The sequence below is a fragment of the Macrobrachium nipponense genome, chromosome 26, assembly GCF_015104395.2.
Source record: "Macrobrachium nipponense isolate FS-2020 chromosome 26, ASM1510439v2, whole genome shotgun sequence".
NCBI lineage: Eukaryota > Metazoa > Arthropoda > Malacostraca > Decapoda > Palaemonidae > Macrobrachium > Macrobrachium nipponense.
Window position 1 is genome coordinate 74,846,378 of NC_087215.1, and position 22,242 is coordinate 74,868,619.

Below are 22,242 nucleotides of genomic sequence, written 5' to 3' on the forward strand. Positions count from 1 at the left end.
TTGTTTGTTTTATTTTCTCTCTCAACAGACCGCTACAACCTGGACAGCAACATCATCATCCATTGGCAGAGCCAAGAAGATGGGGAAGAAGAGAGAGAGGCCGACGAGACGAGAGACAGAGGCGACGGAATGAGCGACAACAGAGAAAGGAGACGAAGCATCGAGGGGGATGACGAAGGAGCCAGCGAGGAAGGCAGCTCCAACACCTCGGAGGAGGAGGACCAGGAGGCAAGGGCGGCGAGGAGGAACAGGAGGAACAGAGAAAAGAGAGGAGGAGGAGGAGGAGGAGGAGACAGAAGGAAGGCGAAAAACGGCGTGGCCGGAGGCAGAACAGGAGCCAATGAAAACAGGAGAGGTAACGTTGGCGGGAAAGATGATAATGCCGATAACGATGATGATGGTGATGAAGATGGGAAAAGCGAAGGCGAAGGGAAGAGAAAAGCCGAAACGGAGAGCGACGAAAAGGGCATGGACGAGAGATCGGAGGAGACAGGCGATGAAGGTGGGAAGAAGAGGGCTAATAAAGCCCTGCACAAGACAAATAGCAAGAGCCAGTTGAAGAAGAGGCACAAAGGAAACAGAAAAGGGGCGGCGGCCGACGGGAACAGCGAGGAACACAGCGAAGACGACGACGACGAAGAAACGACCGATAAAACGAAGAAACCAAAAGATTCGAAAGCTCGCCATGTCACCGGGAGGGGGGGCGGGGCGAGGGCGACAAAAGCGACGTCGAGGCGGAGGGAGAGGATGAAAGGGGAGGAGGAGAAGGAGGAGGAGGAGGGGCTGACGTTAGAACCGTGAAGAAGAGGGAGGAAGTCAGTGAACAGAAGATAAATGTCCGAGAAAGGGAGGGAGCAGATGAAGGAGATGACGGGGAAAGAGATGGAGATGCTGAAAAGGGACAGAACGAAGAACAAGACCAAAGGGGAGAAGAGGCAGACGAAAACGAAGATGAATCGAAAAGAAAACCGGCTAAAACGCGTCCCTTGAGAGAAGCTGATGGGGATGCTGTCGAAATTAACGGCATTGATGGGGATAGTGAAAAGAATGACGACGAGGAGATGGGCCGCAAAGAAAGGCACAGAAACAGAAACGCAGACAATGACGAAAATAGAGACAATGACGAAAATAGATACAATGACAGAATCGACACAGGAAACAGCGAACGGGAAGGCGCGGAAAATTCGGCAGGTAGCCTGGACGAGTCGAACTTCGGTCGCAACATCTACGCCAGGGCCGAAAACGGGGACATGGTCAGGATCAAGCTCACGGCGGGGGGCGAGACCTCGACGTCTGGAGGTCAGGAGGAGAGCGCCCCGAGAGACCAAGGAAATAAAAAGGGCGGGAAAGCCTCCGACGGGAAAAACAGCAACAACAACAACAACAACAGCGACGACCAGAAGGCTGCCAAGACGATGCAGGGGAAGAGGAAACACGGCGACACTGATTCCACTCCGAAGGGACCCAACAGAAGCAACGCCACTAAGATAAAGACCAAGGCAGTCAAGGGAGGAGACGTGGGCGTGGCCAAGGAAAAAGTGGGCGGGGCCGAACGTGGACGGGCCAGGGCAAGGAGGAGAAACACCAGAGGTTCAGTTACTGACAGCGAAGGTGACGCGGACGGACCAGGTCAGTCGCGAAGGAACAGGGTCCTGAAAAGGTGAGTCATTTGCTGCATTCTGGCATCATCACCATCTTCTTCTTCTTCTTCTTCTTCTTCTTCTTCTTCTTCATCTTTATGCATTTCTGTTTTTCACCCTGACGGTTACAGACGAAGGCTGAAGTATTTTGTGATGTGATTTTCATTTAAAAAAAAGCGTTTTACAAAGAAGCATGCATTGCACAGTAAACCTCATTTTATTTTAATTAAATTATCCTATAGTATAATATATATATATATATATATATAATATATATATATATATATATATATATCATTCGAGCTACAAATGTCCTTTAATATCTAATTCGCCCTACCTCGGAATTGATATATTTTCATATATGTACCGAAAGGAATTTTTTGTTGATAATTTCGTCCCCTCATGGGATCGAACTACCGTCCAGTGGACGGGAACGAAATCAGGACGGACAGTGACGTTATCAAATCGGCCAACAGAGAGGCATTTGTAGCTCGAATCACGGTAATGTATGATTATTATATATATATATATATTATATATATATATATATATATATATATATATAAAAGTATATACATAATATATATGTATGTATGTATGTATGCATGTATAACTGAATCACGAAAGTTTGGAACGTGATAAATCCATAAATAAAGGTAGAAGCCGCGAAGGAAAAATAAACAACGGAGTTTCTGCAAGATTTTTCGACGTTCAACGTCCTTTACTCAGCAGATAAACTGAGTAGAGGACGTTGAACATCGAAAGATTTTGCAGAAACTCCGTTGTTTATTTTTCCTTCGTGGCTTATACCTTTATATATATATATATATATATATATATATATATATATATATAGAGAGAGAGAGAGAGAGAGAGAGAGAGAGAGAGAGAGAGAGAGAGAGAGAGAGAGAGAGAGAGAGAGAGAGAGATTTAGTGGTTTCTTTTGACTACTGTATGTATAGCTATACGGAGGTTTTACTGTTGAATATATGTCGAGCAAAATTCGACGAGACAGAGACTATCAAAACATATTTCTGCGATTCATTGTTACATTTATCACACAAATATCGCGAGAGAGAGAGAGAGAGAGAGAGAGAGAGAGAGAGAGAGAGAGAGAGAGAGAGAGAGAGAGAGAGAGAGAGAGAGAGAGAGATTCCATTTACCTCGCCACTTATACAGAAACGAGGTTTAAATTGGAGGCCAGAATCACCTTAGCCACTTGCCAGTTATTCTCTCAAAATGATTTAAGTGCAAACTTGGGTCATTTTCGCGTCAGCACGAAGGCTGCTATTATGATCTCTCTCACTTTGCGCGATTGAATTACCGGAAAATTTGGTCAACTTTGAAGCAATGGTCGGTTCAAATGATTATTGTTATTATTTTTCTTTCAAATGAACACCTTAATATTCTTTGGAAGCTCAAATTTCAAGTCAGTGGTTCTTCGGGCTCCTTCCATATAAATAAGGTTCATCTCAACAATAACATTATGTATTAAGAATTTCCGTTCGTTGACTGACATCCAGTTTTATAATATGAACATTTGTATTCCATTTTTCTCGTCCTACAAAGTGCTCGGTGCCGTTTTATATCTTTATTTTCCACGTTTCTCTATATTTACTAGCTTATTCTCTGTTCTTTCCTTTGGTTTTCCCTCTCACTATGACCTCATATCTCTTGATGGCAGATCTGTTGCATCCTTCGGGTGGAGGTCCTTTGTTCATTAGTTCGGTGACCTCCAGCAGATCATTAATTTCTGGGTCGTATCGTAAAGCTCCAGTGTTTGCTAATAACGGATATCATTAGTCCTCCAAGTGTCAAGTCATTATGTGCTATAGACGCATTTCCCCAAAGTTATTCCTGAAATCCGGCGATCTAGCACCGTAGATTTCGTAAAAATAGCAATGAAATTTCATTATTATTATTTTTTTTTTTTTTTTTTTTTTTCCTCTATCACAGTCCTCCAATTCGACTGGGTGGTATTTATAGTGTGGGGTTCCGGGTTGCATCCTGCCTCCTTAGGAGTCCATCACTTTTCTTACTATGTGTACCGTTTCTTACTATGTGTGCCGTTTCTAGGATCACACTCTTCTGCATGAGTCCTGGAGCTACTTCAGCCTCTAGTTTTTCTAGATTCCTTTTCAGGGATCTTGGGATCGTGCCTAGTGCTCCTATGATTATGGGTACGATTTCCACTGGCATATCCCATATCCTTCTTATTTCTATTTTCAGATCTTGATACTTATCCATTTTTTCCCTCTCTTTCTCTTCAACTCTGGTGTCCCATGGTATTATTATTATTATTATTATTATTATTATTATTATTATTATTATTATTATTATTATTATTAATTCTATATTGAAAGAGGTCGCTGTTTCAGCTGCGTTGATTATATAGAAATTATTTTCTATTCTTATTACGTTTTTTCAATGTTACGTAGGTTGGCGAGTAACGTGCCTATGGGAGGCATAGGGAAATGTCAAGATCGATTAATTTGTAAATATGTACACCAGATTTGACTGACTTTGTAATGATATTTACAAATTAATTGATCTATGTAACATTAAGAAAGCCATGATAAAAAGAATAGGAAGAATTTCTATAAAATCAATGCAGCTGAAGCAGCAGTCTCCTTAAATAGATCATGCATGAGAGATGGTTCTACCTAAATATTTATTATTATTATTATTATTATTATTATTATTATTATTATTATTATTATTATTATTATTATTATTATTATTATTATTATTATTATTATTATTATTATTATTATTATTATACTCAACCAAGAACCATCCGTAACAAAGGTATAATATCGAGAATTAAAAGCCACTATGGTGCTAAGAATATCTAGTTATAAATGATAAGGAGAGACTTTCAGATACTACAGTGAGGGATACGGAGTAGTGTCTGAATCATTTTCGCTTACTCGGGGAGGAAGCCTACAAACTGCTTTGTTGTTGGTGGTGGTGGTGGTGGAGAGAGGAGTAGGAGAGGTCTATGGAAGAGCCTAAACAGGTCTGAGAAACGTGTTTCGCGTTGAGGTAAAGATACAGGAATTTTAAGATAGGATATTTATGATTTATTTATTAGAATGAAAATGTAAAAAAATAAATAAATAATGTGCATGTTAAACAGTACAGAAAAATTATTTCTCATAAAATATAGCCTATTCCTTTTCATTTTTGTTGGTGGAACAAGGCACTATTTGGCTGTAGATTTTAGCAGTTTTAAGTTATTTGTGTACTGAATTTAGGCTTTGTTTCTGTTTGATTATTTTCTGTTTCCACTTTAAAACTGAGGATATATGAACGTGTTAAATTTGTGTCCTTTTTTATTTGATACTTGTTAGTATTAGTGGTACTAAATATGGGTATTAATTACGAAGACCACTTCACGTTCAGTTAGGAATGTAATGTTCGCAACTCTTGCGTAAGAGGAGAATTTTGCATGGATTCCGGGTAAGCTGGCGGTCGAATCACGCCTTGGTAACTCTGTGCATTAATATTTTCAACACTACTGTGGGTTTTTATTATTATTATTATTATTATTATTATTATTATTATTATTATTATTATTATTATTATTATTATTATTATTATTATTGAGAAAATTAACCCTATTCATATTGAAAAGGTCCACAGGGGCCACTGACTAGACTTTTGAAGCTTCCATAGAATATGGCTTGCAAATGAAAGGAATGACAGAAGATAAACAGGAAATGTAGAATAAAGAATACGACAGAAACAAGATTACTTTTATTTTAGGTATTATTTAATGAAAAACCCAACTGAACTTCTCAATAACGGCACAGAATTTTTTTAAAGGGTGTATTTACTCAACGGAAAACAATATAATGAAAGATGTTATGTTAAATTGTAAGCGCATTCAAAAATTCAAAGGAATGATAATAATAATAATAATACTAATAATACTTTATTAAAAGTAATGGCTACTTCAGCAGCGTTACACTTGTAGAGATTCTTCTCTATTTTGCGAATAGCGGCTTTTTCAGTGCTACTTAAACAGGCTAGTAGAGCGCCTATAGAGGTCATGGTAAAATACAGGGTCAAAATAGGTGTATATATTTGAATTTTACAGATAAACTATGATACCATAGTCATCAAAGTCATTAATCGTTAATGACTTTGATGACTATGGTATCATAGTTTATCTGTAAAATTCAAATATATACACCTATTTTGACCCTGTATTTTACCATGACCTCTATAGGCGCTCTACTAGCCTGTTTAAGTAGCACTGAAAAAGCCGCTATTCGCAAAATAGAGAAGAATCTCTACAAGTGTAACGCTGCTGAAGTAGCCATTACTTTTAATAAAGTATGCTTGAGAGAGGGTCTGCTTCCTAAATACTAATAATATTAATCATCATCATCATCACTGACAAACCACCTCTTCGGTGATTTGGAAATAGTTTTGTCTTGATCATTCAATTCCAGGCGAGATTGCCTGCTTATGATGCAATGTATTCACTGGTAAGAAATATTCCGTTCATTTATGACTGTGCTTTGTAACCTTTTACTTTACCTCCAGCCCTGCTTCTTGCTATCCAACTTCTCTGACTATTACTTCTAGTAACAGTTCTTCTCAGTTCCACTTTCCCATCTCCTTTATTTTCTGGATCTCTGTTTCGCTGTCCAACACTCGCTCGAGCTGCTCTTACTACTGTCCTAAACACGGAATGCCCGAAAGTGCTCCATTGCTTGGCTATTTAGCATAGATATCACGATTCAAGTATTCATTTATTCATTTGATACCAAACTCCCATTCTTTCATACATTCACGAGACCAGATATCCTGAATGACTATTTACATTTACCGAATGAGTATATCCCCTTTCCCTGATCATTTTTTTTTTTTTTTTTTTTACTCAAGAACTTCTTCTTTCCTCCCCAGCACTAAGTTCTGGTCGACGCAAGTGTTGACCCGCAGCGCTAGTGCCAGCCAGGTCACGGACCTCGGTTCCTACGCCGAAAATCTGGCGGGCGACAAGGACAGGGGGCCCAAAGTCAAACGCTCCGCCAGCGAGGAGCGACTTGGGTATGATCCCTGGCTCTATGCCCCGCACAAGTGGTACTACGCTCGCATAGCAAGGCGTAAGTAGTAATCCAGGTTTTACGTTTTTCCATTACTTAAATATGTCTGTACCACTTTTTAAAAATCCTGTTTACTTTAAAGATAATTTTGCCATTGTAGACATTCGTGTGTGTATTTTTTTTTCTTTTTACTCTACTGCAGGTGTTTTAATTTCTAAAGCGCATTTTTTTGTATGTGCATGCTAAAAGTGGCACTTTTAAAATATGTTTTGAAACAAATTTCTATTCTATGTAAGTTATATAAAGATAGATTAGATTATTCAAGACGTGATATGTACCATTATATGTTTTGAAAGAATGTAGCTCAGATTCAGATTTATGTAATGTTTCATTAAGGGCTCTTACACCAGTTTTTGTGATGAAGTATAAATTTTTATCATTTTAAGAAAAGACTTGATCAAAAACTTTTATGTAGTTTGGCCAATTTCATAAACCATTTATGCTAATAACGTTTCAATTTTCATAGAAAAAATTGTAGTGAAATGCTGTAGCTTTTTATTAAGAACTATCGAAACGAAGATAATGGCCATTAAAATTCTTCTTGAACTGTTTGAAGTTTCCATTAAAAACTCATTTTTAAATTTAGTTCATATCTGTTAAATTTTTTTTACTGATATTGAGTGAATTTTCATAAAATTTAGGCAGTTGTGCTAATCAAGATTGTGTAGATACAAACCACTTGAGAACTTCTTGTAGTATTTCAGCTCCTTCATCTGTCTGCTTGGAGATCTCCTCTGCAGTTTCCCACGGGATCTATACACTTTAAATGAGAATACATGTATTTAAATTGAAAACCTTTCCTTTGCCATAATATGAAAATTTTTTGGTGTCTCTTATTTTATTCCAGTACCACTGTTGATCCCTTTTTTATGTGAACTGAATTTTTATGTATACTATATAAACTTTTTTTTTGCGAACTAAATTTTCATGTAATTTTATATAAACTATTTTTATAACTAAATTTTTCATGTAATTTTATATAAACGTTTTTTGCGAACTAATTTTTCTTGTAATTTTATATAAACAATTTTGTGTGAACTAAATTTTTCATGTAATTTTATATAAACAATTTTGTAAACTAAATTTTTCATGTACTTTTATGTTAAATTTTTTTGTGGAATAAATTTTTCATGTATTTTTATATAAACATTTTTTGTGAACTAAATTTCTCTTGTAATTTTTATATAAATTTTTTTGTGAATTAAATTTTTCATGTAATTTTATATAAACTTTTTTGTGAACTAAATTTCCCATGTCATTTTTATATAAACATTTCGTTTTTTTTAACGAGCATTTTCCACCATCACGCTCATCAGAAACATTTAGTTCAAACAATCCAGCCTTATTTTAATCACTAAAGCTGCACTCTTAGGTAAGGAAAATGTTTGTGTAAACTTGAGTGGCCATATTTTGATTACAATGTTTGTGTATCTTTGAAAAAACAAGTGGCCTTCATTTATAAAAGTGAAAACTGCTTTTTCATAATTTTTTGTAACGGTGCAACTTATTTTTTTTCAGTAATGTTTTTACTGACATATTTATATTCATATCTTTTTAATTTTAATGTTTAAATCTATCATTGTACTTATACATAACTGCATCTACTGTTTATGTTATAGAATTCCAAGTTGTACGAGCTTCAATTCATTTTTTAAAGTAAATCTTGTCACTATCTTTTTTTTTCTAGTTTAGTGGGTCATTATAATATTATTATGCATCAAGATATTTCTTATATAAAAACTTTATAGAGTAGTTCGTTGTAGAATGTACATAAAGCTATCTTCTTATTATGAATTTCCTGGTGTGCCTATTGATATTTCTTATTCAGCAACTACAGAGTAGTTTGATATACAATTTCTAGCTTTTTCCATATTTATTCATTTCTTCAGATGTTCGTAAAATCAGCCTAGAACACTGATTCTTGTAAATATCAGTCTCGTACTTTGTATAGATGACTTGATTAGTTTTGTATAACTGTTTTCTCTCCTTCCACTTAATTAACTATCTCTTTGTGGTGTTTCTTCCCAAGAGGTGATCTTCCGTAATATATCTGGGCATTGTTCGTTGAATAGATAAGAGATAGATACGAAATCCTGTGATGAGATGCTGGAATAATGTACGCTGTTTTTTCAATATGCCTCAGGAACCGTATGACTTGAATTGATTCCAAAATTGATAAACATTCACTAACAATTTTTTTTAAATGCATGATTGGTATTCCTTGTAGAACGGTACAATAGGGTTTCTCTCTTCTCTCTCTTCTCTCTCTCTCATCTCTCTCTCTCTCGTCTCTCTCTCCTCCTCTCCTTCTCCTCTCTTTTATCCCCTCTCTCTCTAGGTCGTTTTATTGAGGATATTTGATTTTGCTTGCATCTAAAGAATCATGTTTTAAGATCATAATAACTCAGATGATTGTATATGAATTAGGTACAATAATGAAGATTATAATTAATTTTTGTTTATTGCCAGAGGCACTTTTGTATATTGTAAGGAGGAAAAAACAAACCTCTTATCGTTATTGTATTTAAAAATATCTTATTAAAGTAAATGAAATATTTCCAGTTGAGAAATAGGCACCAAGTCTGAGGCTCAGTTTTTGTTGGCCTTATACACTACAGCTGCAGTATACTTCATTCCAGCATCTTCATTTGATCTTCTTTGACGTCAAATGTAATTGAGAACCTGAAGGATTTTATATAATAGTTTTATATAATTAAGATGATATTTTGCCCTTTGGAACATCACTGTCACGCATCTCTCTCTCTCTCTCTATTCCTGCTTTAGTGGAATCCGGAATACTGGGTCTCTTTGAGAAAGTTTTACACTTAACTTATTCCCAAGGTGTGGTGAATTTGATATTGAAAGATATTTGTAGCTTAGTATTTATGCATATATATTTATATCACCCTCATTCGTATTCTTTCAGTTTGGAGTTCCTTATTTTAGGAATAAATCTCCTTATTAGTCCCCTAAAGTTTCGTTACTTAACTTGTTTTGTTTCTTTGAATTCGATCTGCATTTGGATAAACAAAGACCTCGGATATTCGTCTTTTATTTATTTCTTTTCATGTTCCACTCGATATAACATTTGAAAATGATGTTGACTGTATTTCAATATTCATGGTTTTGTAGCTATATTAAATTTATGCCCTGTTATACCGATTCCACTAAATCAGGTTAAAAAAAAGAAAAAAAAATAGCGAGAGATGCAGTGACGTATATCACCTTGTGGCAGAACAATTTGTTTTTTTTATTTAAGAATTGACTTTAGGTCCCCCTTCTTTTGCGTCACCTTCAGCCCTTTCAGGAGAGGAAGAATCGGACGACACTTCTTCAGGAGAGCTAGAGGACCGTAAGGCTTCATAAAAAAAAAAAAAAATAACAACCTTGATATTCCTAACCTCCTGCTGTCCTCCTCCTCCTCCTTCACCGTCACTGGTCCTGTGTAGTCGAGAACTCTCCTTCTTCCTACCTTTAAAACACTGAATATGGCGTCCTACCCTAGCATGGTTCTACCAGATTTCAAGTGTGACCTCTCTATGTTATAAATGTATCTCTATGCATGAGTTTGTTTTGACTGCATGCTTCTTCTTCTGTGTTTGTCCGTGTTGGAGAGTGTAACTAATGTGTACCTAGTCTTCTAAGTATCATTTATAAATTAATGTGTTATGATAATTAGGCCACACAGATTCCCTCGTGGGAAAAAAAGTCCTATTTGTCGAATCGACGAATGGGATATACTCAATACATAGAATTTAAATACTTATCCAACATTCTTTTTGGTCTGGGTAACTCATTTTGCTCTGTAATCTTCATCATCACTGAATGTTCACATTACCCATTAACGACATTTGTACACTAACGAGAAAATGACTGTATATACACTGTTTTTGTAGCACATACAGTGATACGGTTTTTATTCATTTACGGTTTGGAAAGACAAAAGGTTTCATAGAACAAACTACATTTCATTCTCTCTTATCGAATATACAGTCTCCATCAAAGTCTGTCTCATCTTTATAACTTTGTATAGCTAACTGGTTTGCCCCTCCTCTTTTATGAATTCCTCCCCCCCCCACTCTCTCTCTCTCTCTCTCTCTCTCTCTCTCTCTCTCTCTCTCTCTCTCTCTCTCTCTCTCTCTCTCTCTTAAATAGCTCCTTACTTTACAAACCACCTTATATAACCTCTCGGTCTCCACAACCATTTCATCTTTTCTTCACCTCTTTGCATAGCTCTTTGATTTCTGCAACCCCCTGTATAGCTCTTTGGTTTATGCAAACCCTTGTATAGTTCTGGTTTCTGTAAAACCTTGTAAAGGTCCTTGGTTTTTGCAACTCATTTTACATCTCACTGGTGTCTGCAACCCCTTTTATAGCTCTTGGGTTTCAGCAAACCTTTGTATAGCTCTTGGGTTTCTGCAAACCGTTGTATACCTCTTTGGTTTCTGCAAACCGTTGTATAGCTCTTGGGTTTCTGCAAACCCTTGTATATAGGTCCTTGGTTTCTGCAACCCATTTTATATAAGTTTGGTTTATGCAACCCATTGAATAGCTCTTTGGTTTCTGCAACCCCCTTGTATAGCTCTCTGGTCTCCACACCCCTTGTATAGCACCTGGGTTTCCACATCCATTTCATCTTTTCTTCATATCTTTGGTAATCGGCTCTTTGGTTTCGCCAATCCTTTGTGCAAGCTCCTAGGTCCTCTGCCACTCCTTGTATAGCTTTTTGGTTTCTGAAATCCCTTGTGCAGCTCTTTGGTCTCTGCCACTCCTTGTATAGCTTTTTGGTTTCTGAAATCCCTTGTGCAGCTCTTTGGTCTCTGCCACTCCTTGTATAGCTTTTTGGTTTCTGAAATCCCTTGTGCAGCTCTTTGGTCTCTGCCACTCCTTGTATAGCTTTTTGGTTTCTGAAATCCCTTGTGCAGCTCTTTGGTCTCTGCCACTCCTTGTATAGCTTTTTGGTTTCTGAAATCCCTTGTGCAGCTGGTCTCTGCCACTCCTTGTATAGCTTTTTGGTTTCTAAATCCCTTGTAGCTCTTTAGGTCTCTTTGCCACTCCTGATCATTGTGCAGCTCTTTTTGGTCTTTCTGCCCACGCTCCCTTGTATAGCCTTGAGTTTCTGAAATCCCTTTGGTGCAGCCTCCCTTGTCTCTGCAGCTCTTTGGTATAGCTTTTGTCTGAAATCCCTTGTATAGCTCTTTGGTTTTTGCAGTCCCTTGTGCAGCTCTTTGGTCTCTGCCACTCTTTGTATAGCTTTGTGGTTGCTGAAATCCCTTGTATAGCACTTTGGTTTTTGCAATCCCTTGTATAGCTCTTTGGTTTCTGTGCCCATTTATAGCTCCCTACTAAGCTTACCTGATGACCCTCCTTGGTTTTCCTTTCCTTTTGATGACCCCCTTGCCTTCTTCGGCTAAGATTATATCTTCTTTAAATCTCCGTGGTCAGTCCATCCATTTGAATAATTCAGGCCTTTTTGTAGCTTTTGGGTACATCATTCCCCTTTGGATTAGCTCCTTGATTCATCGATAACCTTGTACAGATCCTGGGTTTGTTCATCCATTTGTAAAGCTGATTGGTTGATCCTTCCCTTTGTATATCTTATTGATACGTCCTTCTCTGTACGTAAAGCGCTTGATTGTTTATCCTTTTCTACAGCTCCTTAGTTTGCCCGTTCTCCTTCATAGCTCTTTGGGTCACTTACCTTCTTATATATCACTGTAGTTCGTTGCGAAGCTTCGTGATATATCCCCGTTCCTTGACGAGGCCACTCCCTTGTATAGCTTCTTGGTTTGCTCTCCTCCATATAGTTCCCTGGTGCGTTCATTCCTGTGTTTAGTACTTAGTTTGGCCATCCCCTTACATACTTCCTTTTGTGCATACGTGGGTATCAAGATATGTCACTAGCACTCGAGTGTTTATTAACCAATCTATGATATAGAAACGATGTAAATCAACTTTATATGACAGTCAAGTTGGATTTTTATTTGTGTTTGCCTGTGCGTGCTCACCTTGGCGTTCAAACATTCGTTATTCGGCAAGTTTATATATATATATATATATATATATATATATATATATATATATATATATATATACATATATACATATATATGTATAAACATGTTTTCAAAAAAATGGCCGTAGGCAGTTGGTCCCATTACTGTTTTTATTTTTCAATGTATTTTTGTTCCTGGATGTTTGTTGGTGAGCAGGGTACTTAAAAAATTAATTAACTTGAGGGTAACTGTTAGTCAAACTTGAAGGAGGGATTGGAAGAATTTTAAGAAAGGAAATTGTTTCTGAATTACTTGTATTTTCAGATCGGTTGATTTAAAAAAATCGTGCGTTTAATTATCTAAAGTGTCTGTAGAATATAATTTCGATTCTCTTAACAGATTTCACTTGCTCATAAATTTCTCTTTAAGAACAGAAAAGCAGTTTTTTTTTTTTTTTTTTTTTGTTAAATGTGTGGCTCGCTCATTTCAGAACACAGGCGTCCATAAATTTGAACGGGTTTTGTCGTCTGTTTCATTATAATGAACTATTTCAAGATCAAGATTAACATGTTGATAGAATTCATGTTATTAATATATATACTCTTCTAGCTAGTTATTAAGAGATACTGTTTGGTTACAAAGCGACCCACAGGATGTTGTGAAGTGGAAAGAAGAGAGACTATTTCTATGGCAGTAAAGAGGACTTTTTTTTTTTTATCGCACTAAACAGTAATAAAGTTGAAAATAATCATGGTGCACAGTGCATCTTAACAATAAATACAAAGGGGTTTAAGGGTGGAACTCTGAGATCCACGAGGAGTATGTGGAAGATAAGTCTTGTCTGAGATGGCTTCGTCGTGGAAGCAGAATAGGTTAGCAGAGTGGCCGCAATGGCGAAGATTCTGTATGCATTAAGATCAAAATTCTTCATAGTCAGAGTATGATACACGAGAACTTATCATTATCAATATGCAACCTTTCAAGCTCGCATTAGACTGTTGCGATCTTTTTTCAGTTTTGATGAAGCTTTGAGCCAGAAACCTAGTTAAGCCAATTTGAATGAGGCAACATTCCTCTCGTCTCACCAGCCAGAACTCTGTAAGTCAAGAATGGAAAGATCGATGCAATGGAAGAAGGGAACTGGTTCAAGGCAAACTTACTTTTTCGCCCCTGAAAGCGTTGGTGGCGTTGTTAATCGTGTACGTTATTCATTTCGCCCCGCAATGAATAACGACTGCTGGCTGCTGTGCGTAACACACAGCTCGCGTCAATGAGGAACTCGATGAACGTGACGCCGTGTCTAGGGGAAGGCGATACGCTAAGGAATCATTAGTCATTGTTACCTCGTCTAGAAACTTATCATTATCGCGTCATGTAGATTTTTTTTCCCGTTTACTGTTTTTATGATGGATTTGGCCTCTTTCAAGGTATATCCGGATTTGATGGGTTTGTGTCACAAGTTCATTTGTCGTAAGCCTGAAGAAATTATTGCTAGAAGCCAGTGAAATAACGAGGGTCAAGTTACATTTATGTATCTTACGATATTCATAAAAAGAAGATTTTTACGTACGACCGAAATCATTGAGTATGCATTTAATCTGAAGAAATTTGATTTAAGCTGGTTAATGCATGTTTTTTTTTATTTACGAATTTATCAATTGTTTATAATTTATTAAATATTTTAGGTGATATGTTAAACCTACGGTTTTATTTGGGTTTGGGTTAGAGACCGGTAATGTCAGTTGCTTAAAAGCAGTTCAACAGGAAAATAAATATTAGACTTAGAATAAATACAAATTTTAAGGCATGTTTAGGTATTATATTTTTACGCACTTATTTCTTTGCCCTAATACCTTAGTGTTGTTACACACACACATACACACACACACGTGTGGGTGCATGTGTGTGTGTGTTTATTAGGTGTTTGGGGTTGATGATCTTTGTTGGTGTCGCTAGTAGCATAACTCTATCAGCAAATAAATTCTGATATCGCGTCTAATTTCTGACAGCACTACACTGACTGTGACGCAGACATGTCCACTTCTCGCCAAGGAGCCTTTAGAAGGATGAATAAAGAAAAAAAGAATAATGGGAGGTAATATCAAAACTCCAGTAGATGTGGATTGCAAAGCACTGTTGTTATTGGCGGTCCTTTTAATTTTGTATCATAAAAAAACAAAACAAACAGCTGAGCGCGTGATTTTAGAAGACTGCCAACATGGAAGCGATTTGCAAGCCAGTGGATGTGGTGTTAGAATCCGTCATCCAACTCCTGAGCTGTGCCGTGTTGCTGAATGCATAACTCTCCAGTAACAAATACTAGAGATCTCTCAAGTTGATTATGAATAAATCCGAGTGAAATAACATACCATTAAAGCAGAATTACGCATCTGGCGAAATTCCAGCCACGTCAGATTTTGCTATATCTCGTAACAGTGACTCTCCTTCTTAGAATGGTTTTTTTGCACAGCTGAAATAGAGACTAATCTCCTTTGATATTTTTTCCGTCCGTGTTTATATTTATTTTTAGTCGCCATTTCCAATGAAGAGGTTACTTTTTTTTTTGGGGGTGGTGGGGGGGGGGGGGGGGGGGGGGGGGGGGGGGGGTGGGGGGGGGGGGGGGGGGGGGGGGGGGGGGGGGCCGGGTGCCAAAATGTAGAAGTAAATTGCTGCTTTTCATGACAATGGCTTTACCTCGGGGAATTAGAATCCGTGAGAAGTATAGATTCAGAGAGAAGTATAGATTCCGTGAACGGCCTCTTCCAGGAAGAGGTGATGAGAAAGGTATCAGAATCTAATGACTTTGCTTATGTTTTACAGGAAGCAGAGCCTCTGCATTGCATTTGTACGAATGTTGCATTTATATATATATATATATATATATATATAATATATATATATATATATATATATAAATAATTATCACATCACCGTGATTCATATATATCATTCGAGCTACAAATGCCTCTCTGTTGGCCGACTTGATAACGTCACTGTCCGTCCTGATTTCGTTCCCGTCCACTGGACGGTGGTTCGATCCCATGAGGGGACGAAATTATCATCAACTAAAACTTCCCCTTCGGTACATATATGAAAATATATCAATTCCGAGGTAGAGCGAATTAGATATTAAAGGACATTTGTGGCTCGAATGATATATATATATATATATATAATATATATATATATATATATATATAATATTATATATATATATATATATATATATATATAGATATATATATATATATACATTGTATATTATTATTATATATATATATAGTATATATATAAAATATATATATATTATATATATATATCTATATATATATATATATATATATATATATATATATAGATATATATATATATATATATACTGTATTATATATAGATATATAAATATAATGTATATATATATATATATATATAGATAATATTATATATATACAGAGAGAGAGAGAGAGAGAGAGAGAGAGAGAGAGAGAGAGAGAGAGAGAGAGAGAGAGATTTATGGACCAGATCCGAAGTTGATGCTTTAATTTGAGTTTTAACTTTATTCGGTATTGTTTTTATCAGTGTTCTGGTGAATTAATTTTTTCACGGTTTATATAATTTGGTCTCCTTTTTGGTTTGGAAGAGTGATGATAAGTGGAAAATATTCGTTTCCATCGACAGACTTCTCGAGTATCCGTACAGTTCTCAAAACGTAAACGGAATGATCCCGTATGTGATCGGGAAAACAAACGATTGTGAATAGTCTCAATTATTAATTTATTATTTTGTTTGTGTAGCTACTCCTAATTGAAGGCTATACGAGACGAGTGGCTTCAACAGAGGCCATGCTTAAACCCACAGCCTAAAGCGAGAGAGCCCTAGTGTTTGCTAATCGTTTGTGAGCGTTGATATTTTTCGAAAATGTAGCTTACCTTAGGCCTATGTTCACACAGACGGTCACTGAAGGATTAAGACGGTGGCGTTTTGTTATCATTAGTCATCAGCCATCTGAGGACTGACCAGACCTAATGTAATCCATCTTCACAGACCGGGAGACCAGCAATATAACGAACGTGGTACTTCCAGACATAGATTATTGACTACCTACCCAAGTAGGACGTTTAATCTACCTTTTATGTAACAGCTATTGTTTCCACTTTAGATAGAAAAGTATTCAGCATACTATCTATAGATCGTTACTTACTTATACAAAATAGGACCCGTATCAGAGAGAGAGAGAGAGAGAGAGAGAGAGAGAGAGAGAGAGAGAGAGAGAGAGAGAGAATCACGCAAACACGTCAAGTCCGCAAGAAATTGGAAAGAACTTGACATTCTCCGTGTGCTCTCGGTGAACACTCTCATGACGAGTTTTCGTAAATTCTCAGCCATTGACCCCTTTAGGTACTACTACGTCTAATAAAAAGTGGGTTGTGCCACTCATGCGTCCCCCTATATTGGGGTTACTTGGTCAGTTACCGGAGCGCATGCGCATTGATCAACTTCCTACGGTTAGATTCAAGAAGGTGTAACCGTGTAGCTACTATAAAAAGTCTCAGGAGGGTAGTACATTTTGCGTATGCTACCGAACGTCTGTTTCCGTTCTTTCGAAAGAGCATAACTCCTAATCAATCCTTTATCTCTCAGATTTATTAATTCCTTGCGTGAAATAGGAGAAAACGGAGAGGAAACTTAACTTATAAATATTCAAAGCCCACTTCGTCAAATCCACGCTCAGGAAGGGAAGGAATTGAAGCGTTCACAGTAGCGACTAGATTACGTACGAAATATTTCCGGGTATGGACGAGGCATTTAGGAATGACTAGAGTTTGAACGAATGAACGTCTTCTCCCGCGAATCGTTGCAGTTAGTTTCGCTCAGTGCAACGGTTCATTGCATAGCATTGTTGGGCTGGAAATGCTCGAGACACGCGTCGTTTAGAGAAGTATTGATTACGAGTTTGTCGGGCTTTTATTTTTCGTCTCCTTATTGTTTTCTTTGTTGTGGTCTCAGATTCTTCACTTGCCTTTTTTTTCCTCTTGATTTTCGCGAACATGTGTCTGGTTTCCCATCTTTCAGTCATTCACTGTTTTTTGTCTTTTATTCCCTTTTTTTTCCCGACACGAATACTTTTTAATTACTTCTTGCCTGTTTTCTAGCTTTTATTATTAATTAATCCGTCAACTTTTATTTATAGTCGCCTTAAAACGCTCCAATCCCCACCGTCTAGTATCTTTATTACGCATAAATGTCAAAGCTAATTTTTATGGCTCCAGTAAAATTCAGCTTCATATCGGCTCTCTTCACGATACGCGTAAATAAATAAGGTAATCTGAGGAGTAATTACATTTAATAATGAAAACGTAAGGGCGAGCATCGATTAAAATCAGTAGTTGAGGTGATCTGGGAACGCGATTACATTTGCACTAAGCAAAAAATAAAGGTAATTTTAATTGCCATAACGTAATTTAACACTGGCATGCTCGATAAAACAAAGGCTGCTTAATTTCTCTGCTTATTTAGAGCTCATTTTTCAGGTTCGGTAGACTCTGTTACTGCGGCGTGTTTGTAGATTAAGTAATATAAAAAGAAGACTTAAATTACACGCGAGTTGCCCATGCAAGGGAGGGTGATGTCACACGATTGGTTCCCATCTCTCTCTCTCTCCTCCTCCCTCCTCTCTCTCGTGGTCATCGTCTCTCTCCATCTCCTTCTTCTCTCCTCGTCTCCCCTCTCTCTCTGCTCTCTATCCTCATCGCCTTCTCTCTCTATCTCTCTCTCCTCTCCTTCTCTCTCTCTCCTCTCTTCTCTCTCCTTCTTCTCTCTCTCTCTCTCCAACACACACCTCGACAATTCTTTCTTCTGTGGTCAGATTTTAACGTCGAATCTTTTTGCATTTTCGCCTTTCCGTAAAATTTTGCATAAATATCTTTTGTTCACCAGTTTTTGGGCAAAGTTAAACGTTCATATTCATCATGTTGCCATAATTCAACACCCAGTATTTTTTGGCGTTTATTCTATTCTATATTTAGCGAGGTGTCATGTCTTAACGCTTGCATTATGCGTCTTTTTCTTCTGGTTAGATTATTTTACAGGTTTTATACATATCTATATATATATAATATATATATATATATATATATATATATATATATATATATATATATAGATATATATATATATATATATATATATATATATATATATATCCTTGTACTTTCTGCCTTCCTTTTTTGCTGCATCTCAAAGTTTTCTATTTCTTTTATTTTATATTTTTGTATTCGTTCGCTTCCATTTTATAGAAATCCATACTTTTCATTTTTCTGCAGTAAATGGACATTCTATTTTGCACATCGTCTTTTTCTAGCCTCATTTTGGAAAAGTGTTATCCTTAATTTTCCTACTCATTTTACGTTCATTTTGTTGAGTTTCACATTTCCAATCGTTAATTTAAGCAAGACGGTTCTACTGAGATCAAGAAACTTTTTAAATTAAAACTCTGTCGAGAGTAAGAAATACTACATTTCTGAATTTTTTTTTTTTTTATACGAGTGTTGATTCAAGCACGTCAATTGTTCTGAAGACATCAAGAAGTAATTTCTACTTTCCAGCAGCAAATAGGGTCGTAAACCGCATTAGTAATGACAGCCTGGTGTCATATATCGTGTTCTCAGGGAACTTTACCCTCCGTCTTTTATATGAAATTCCTTTAATTTCTTTTGATGTCGAATAAGTTCCTAGATAAATATGATTTAGTCTCTTTTGTGGAGTTGATTTTTTTTTTTTTTTTTTTTTTTACCAAACTCGTTTAAAACCAAATTCAGTATTTAGCCTTTTTTAAATTATTATTATTATTATTATTATTGTTATTATTATTATTATTATTATTATTATTATTATTATGATTATTATTATTATTATTCTGTACATAGACTAATAAAGTAAGCCTCTTTTGGAATGTTTTTAATTTATTTTTTTTATTATATATATATATATATATTATATATATATATAGATATATATATAATATAATATATATGATATATATATATATATATATATATATATCTTAGTCAAAGTATTGTTCGATGGACTCCATTTTGCCTTTTTGAGGCGAATTTTGTTCCACCGAACACGTTTTAAGCGCATCATTGTAGGCATTTTGAAAGAAATTTGGTCGAAGGAAATTCACATGTCTTGTGATTCCCGGAGAGGGTTAATGGCATCAGTGTACCTCACGCGGCGCACTGTAGGCTTTACTTTTGAGGTTCGTGGCAGCGTCCCTATGGCCCCTTACCTGCAACCTCTCTTCCTTTCCGTTTGATGTCTCTCCTTCATATACTCTTTCTTCCATCTTTCTCTCTACGCTTTCCTATAAATTCCATAGTGCAAGTTTTCTTCTTGTTTCACCTGACAAACTTTTCCACTCTGTTTCAGTTCCTCATTGGACAAGGGGTTTTCGCGCTCGGCTGCGAATCCGGTGTCCGATGTTCGATTCCCGGCTCGGCCAACGGGGAACCAGAGGAATTTATTTCTGGTGATTGAAATTCATTTCTCGATATAATGTGGTTCGGATCCCACAATAAGCTGTAGGTCCCGTTGCTAGGTAACCAATTGGTTTCTAGCTACGTTAAAATATCTAATCCTTCGGGCCAGCCCTAGTTGAGCTGTTAATCAGCTCAGTGGTCTGGTAAAACTAAGATGTACTTAACTTTTTTCCACTGTTTCCCTTTCAGCTCTAAATGACCTAATGTCTCAACGCTTGACCTTTGGCCTAAATTCTATATTCCATTCCATATTTTGTGATAAACCAGATAAAACTCTTAGAAACTACATTTTTGTTTTGAAGTCTTTTTACGATTGTTTGGTGCATAATTAACGCTGCTGAAGGTATCTCACGCTGCTGACAGATGAACAGGCAGAAGCGAGTGCTACACAGGTACTGCAGAAGTACGAGAGACGACTCGAGTAAACTTCCAAATCGTACGAATGTCTTTTTTGCATCGTCAGCAGTTGCAACAAATTTTCTAGTCGATCTGATCCGCCCTGATAAGTAAGGGAACGGTTGAGAATGTGCTGTTGTCACGCGCAAAATCTCTTATCGCGATCTGCATAGCGCCGTTCCTTACTACTATTTTTCAGATAAACATTCCCCCGTATTACTGTCATTATTCTACAAATAGTGTCTTTCAGAATTCTTCCAGGGCGTTTTTCAAGTATGAATTATTATTATTCTTTTACTGAACGTCTCTTCGAGAATGTAAGGGGATATTACATGATAAAATCTCGCGAAACGTAGAAGCGAAGGTGACTAGTTGACGCTAGATGGACGGGCTCTGGACGGTGATTTGAGCTGCCGGACCGCCATTAAGATTATTCTGTTTTAAAATAGTAATCCCGTTGCCAATGGAAAACAGTCTTGAATTGTAGGTGCCGGAGTTACGTGTTTTGTTTGGGTACTTTATATTAAATGTATTTTTTTATTTTGCCTCGTCGTGATGCAGTTGACGCAAATTGTTTGTCCTACGTTGTTAGGACTACCAAAAGTCATGTGATAATAGGCAATGATATTCTCTCTCTCTCTCCCTCTCTCTCTCTCTCTCTCACACACACACACGCGCGCGCAAACTAAATGTTAGTCTTTTTGTGAGCATCTCTCGTCCCTAAAGTGAGAGAGAGAGAGAGAGAGAGAGAGAGAGAGAGAGAGAGAGAGAGAGAGAGAGAGAGAGACAAGAATATTCTTTCTTCCTACATCGCGACAGGCAAGCATGACACAGCAGATCTGCTGTTAGTGGGAAACCTTGCTCTTCCGTGTTCCAAAAAATATTATCACTTCCGTTGAATCCGTTCTCAGTATCGAAGTCGCTAATCGATTTGCGCTGCTTTCCTGTGAGTTGGCAAGGCTAAGGGTTAAGGTTATTGTCGATTCACAAATTTCACGAATTGGATCCATGTCATAGCCTACTAACCGCCGTGTATTTTAATGACTTTGTTTTCTCTTGGTATTTCAAGTGAGTTCATACTGACCGTCTGTATTTTTGCATTGTCTCTGTTTTTGCCTCTACACTAAATTTCCAATCCCTTCAGGCTGATCTTCATATTTATTCATCACGGCCATCCTGAACTTGTGGTGCTGACTTTTAAACTCTTTCATATTGACTTTAGTACCCTTTCATATTGACCTTACGTCCACCTGCGTTGACTTTCATGTCCTTTGATGTTCACTCATACTCTTTCCAAAGGTGTTATCGACAAAGCTGTCGCCTTTTCATTGCAGGCTAATCTAGGGCTGTCTGCTCAAATGTTCAATTGTCTTGATATCTGTTGCAAACTGTTTATCGTCCCTTGGTCAGTGTTATCGAATAGTTTTTGTTTGGAAACTTCCCCCCAGTTGTGCAACTAAGGGGTCGGGGGGAAGGGGGAGCACACTGGCACCTTCGAGACAGTTGTGAGAGAAGCTTCTCCAAGTTAGAAGTAATCAAAGGCTTTTCAAGA

At 37.0% G+C, this 22,242-nt stretch overlaps 2 protein-coding genes across 2 annotated transcripts in view; both read left to right on the forward strand.

Moving 5' to 3' along the window:
• The window catches only part of LOC135200444 (high mobility group nucleosome-binding domain-containing protein 5-like), a 73,829-nt gene extending 73,027 nt beyond the window's left edge, over positions 1 to 802 (forward strand). The window contains exon 5 of the mRNA XM_064229082.1: positions 29 to 802. Within this exon, the coding sequence (XP_064085152.1) occupies positions 29 to 801 (773 nt within the window). The 3' untranslated portion in view covers position 802. The remainder of the gene's footprint in view (positions 1 to 28) is intronic.
• The window catches only part of LOC135200443 (uncharacterized), a 34,662-nt gene continuing 13,221 nt past the window's right edge, over positions 802 to 22,242 (forward strand). Inside the window, exons 1-3 of the mRNA XM_064229081.1 lie at positions 802 to 1,660; positions 6,558 to 6,757; positions 10,056 to 10,109. Coding sequence (XP_064085151.1) covers positions 1,062 to 1,660; positions 6,558 to 6,757; positions 10,056 to 10,109 — 853 coding nt within the window. The 5' untranslated portion in view covers positions 802 to 1,061. The remainder of the gene's footprint in view (positions 1,661 to 6,557; positions 6,758 to 10,055; positions 10,110 to 22,242) is intronic.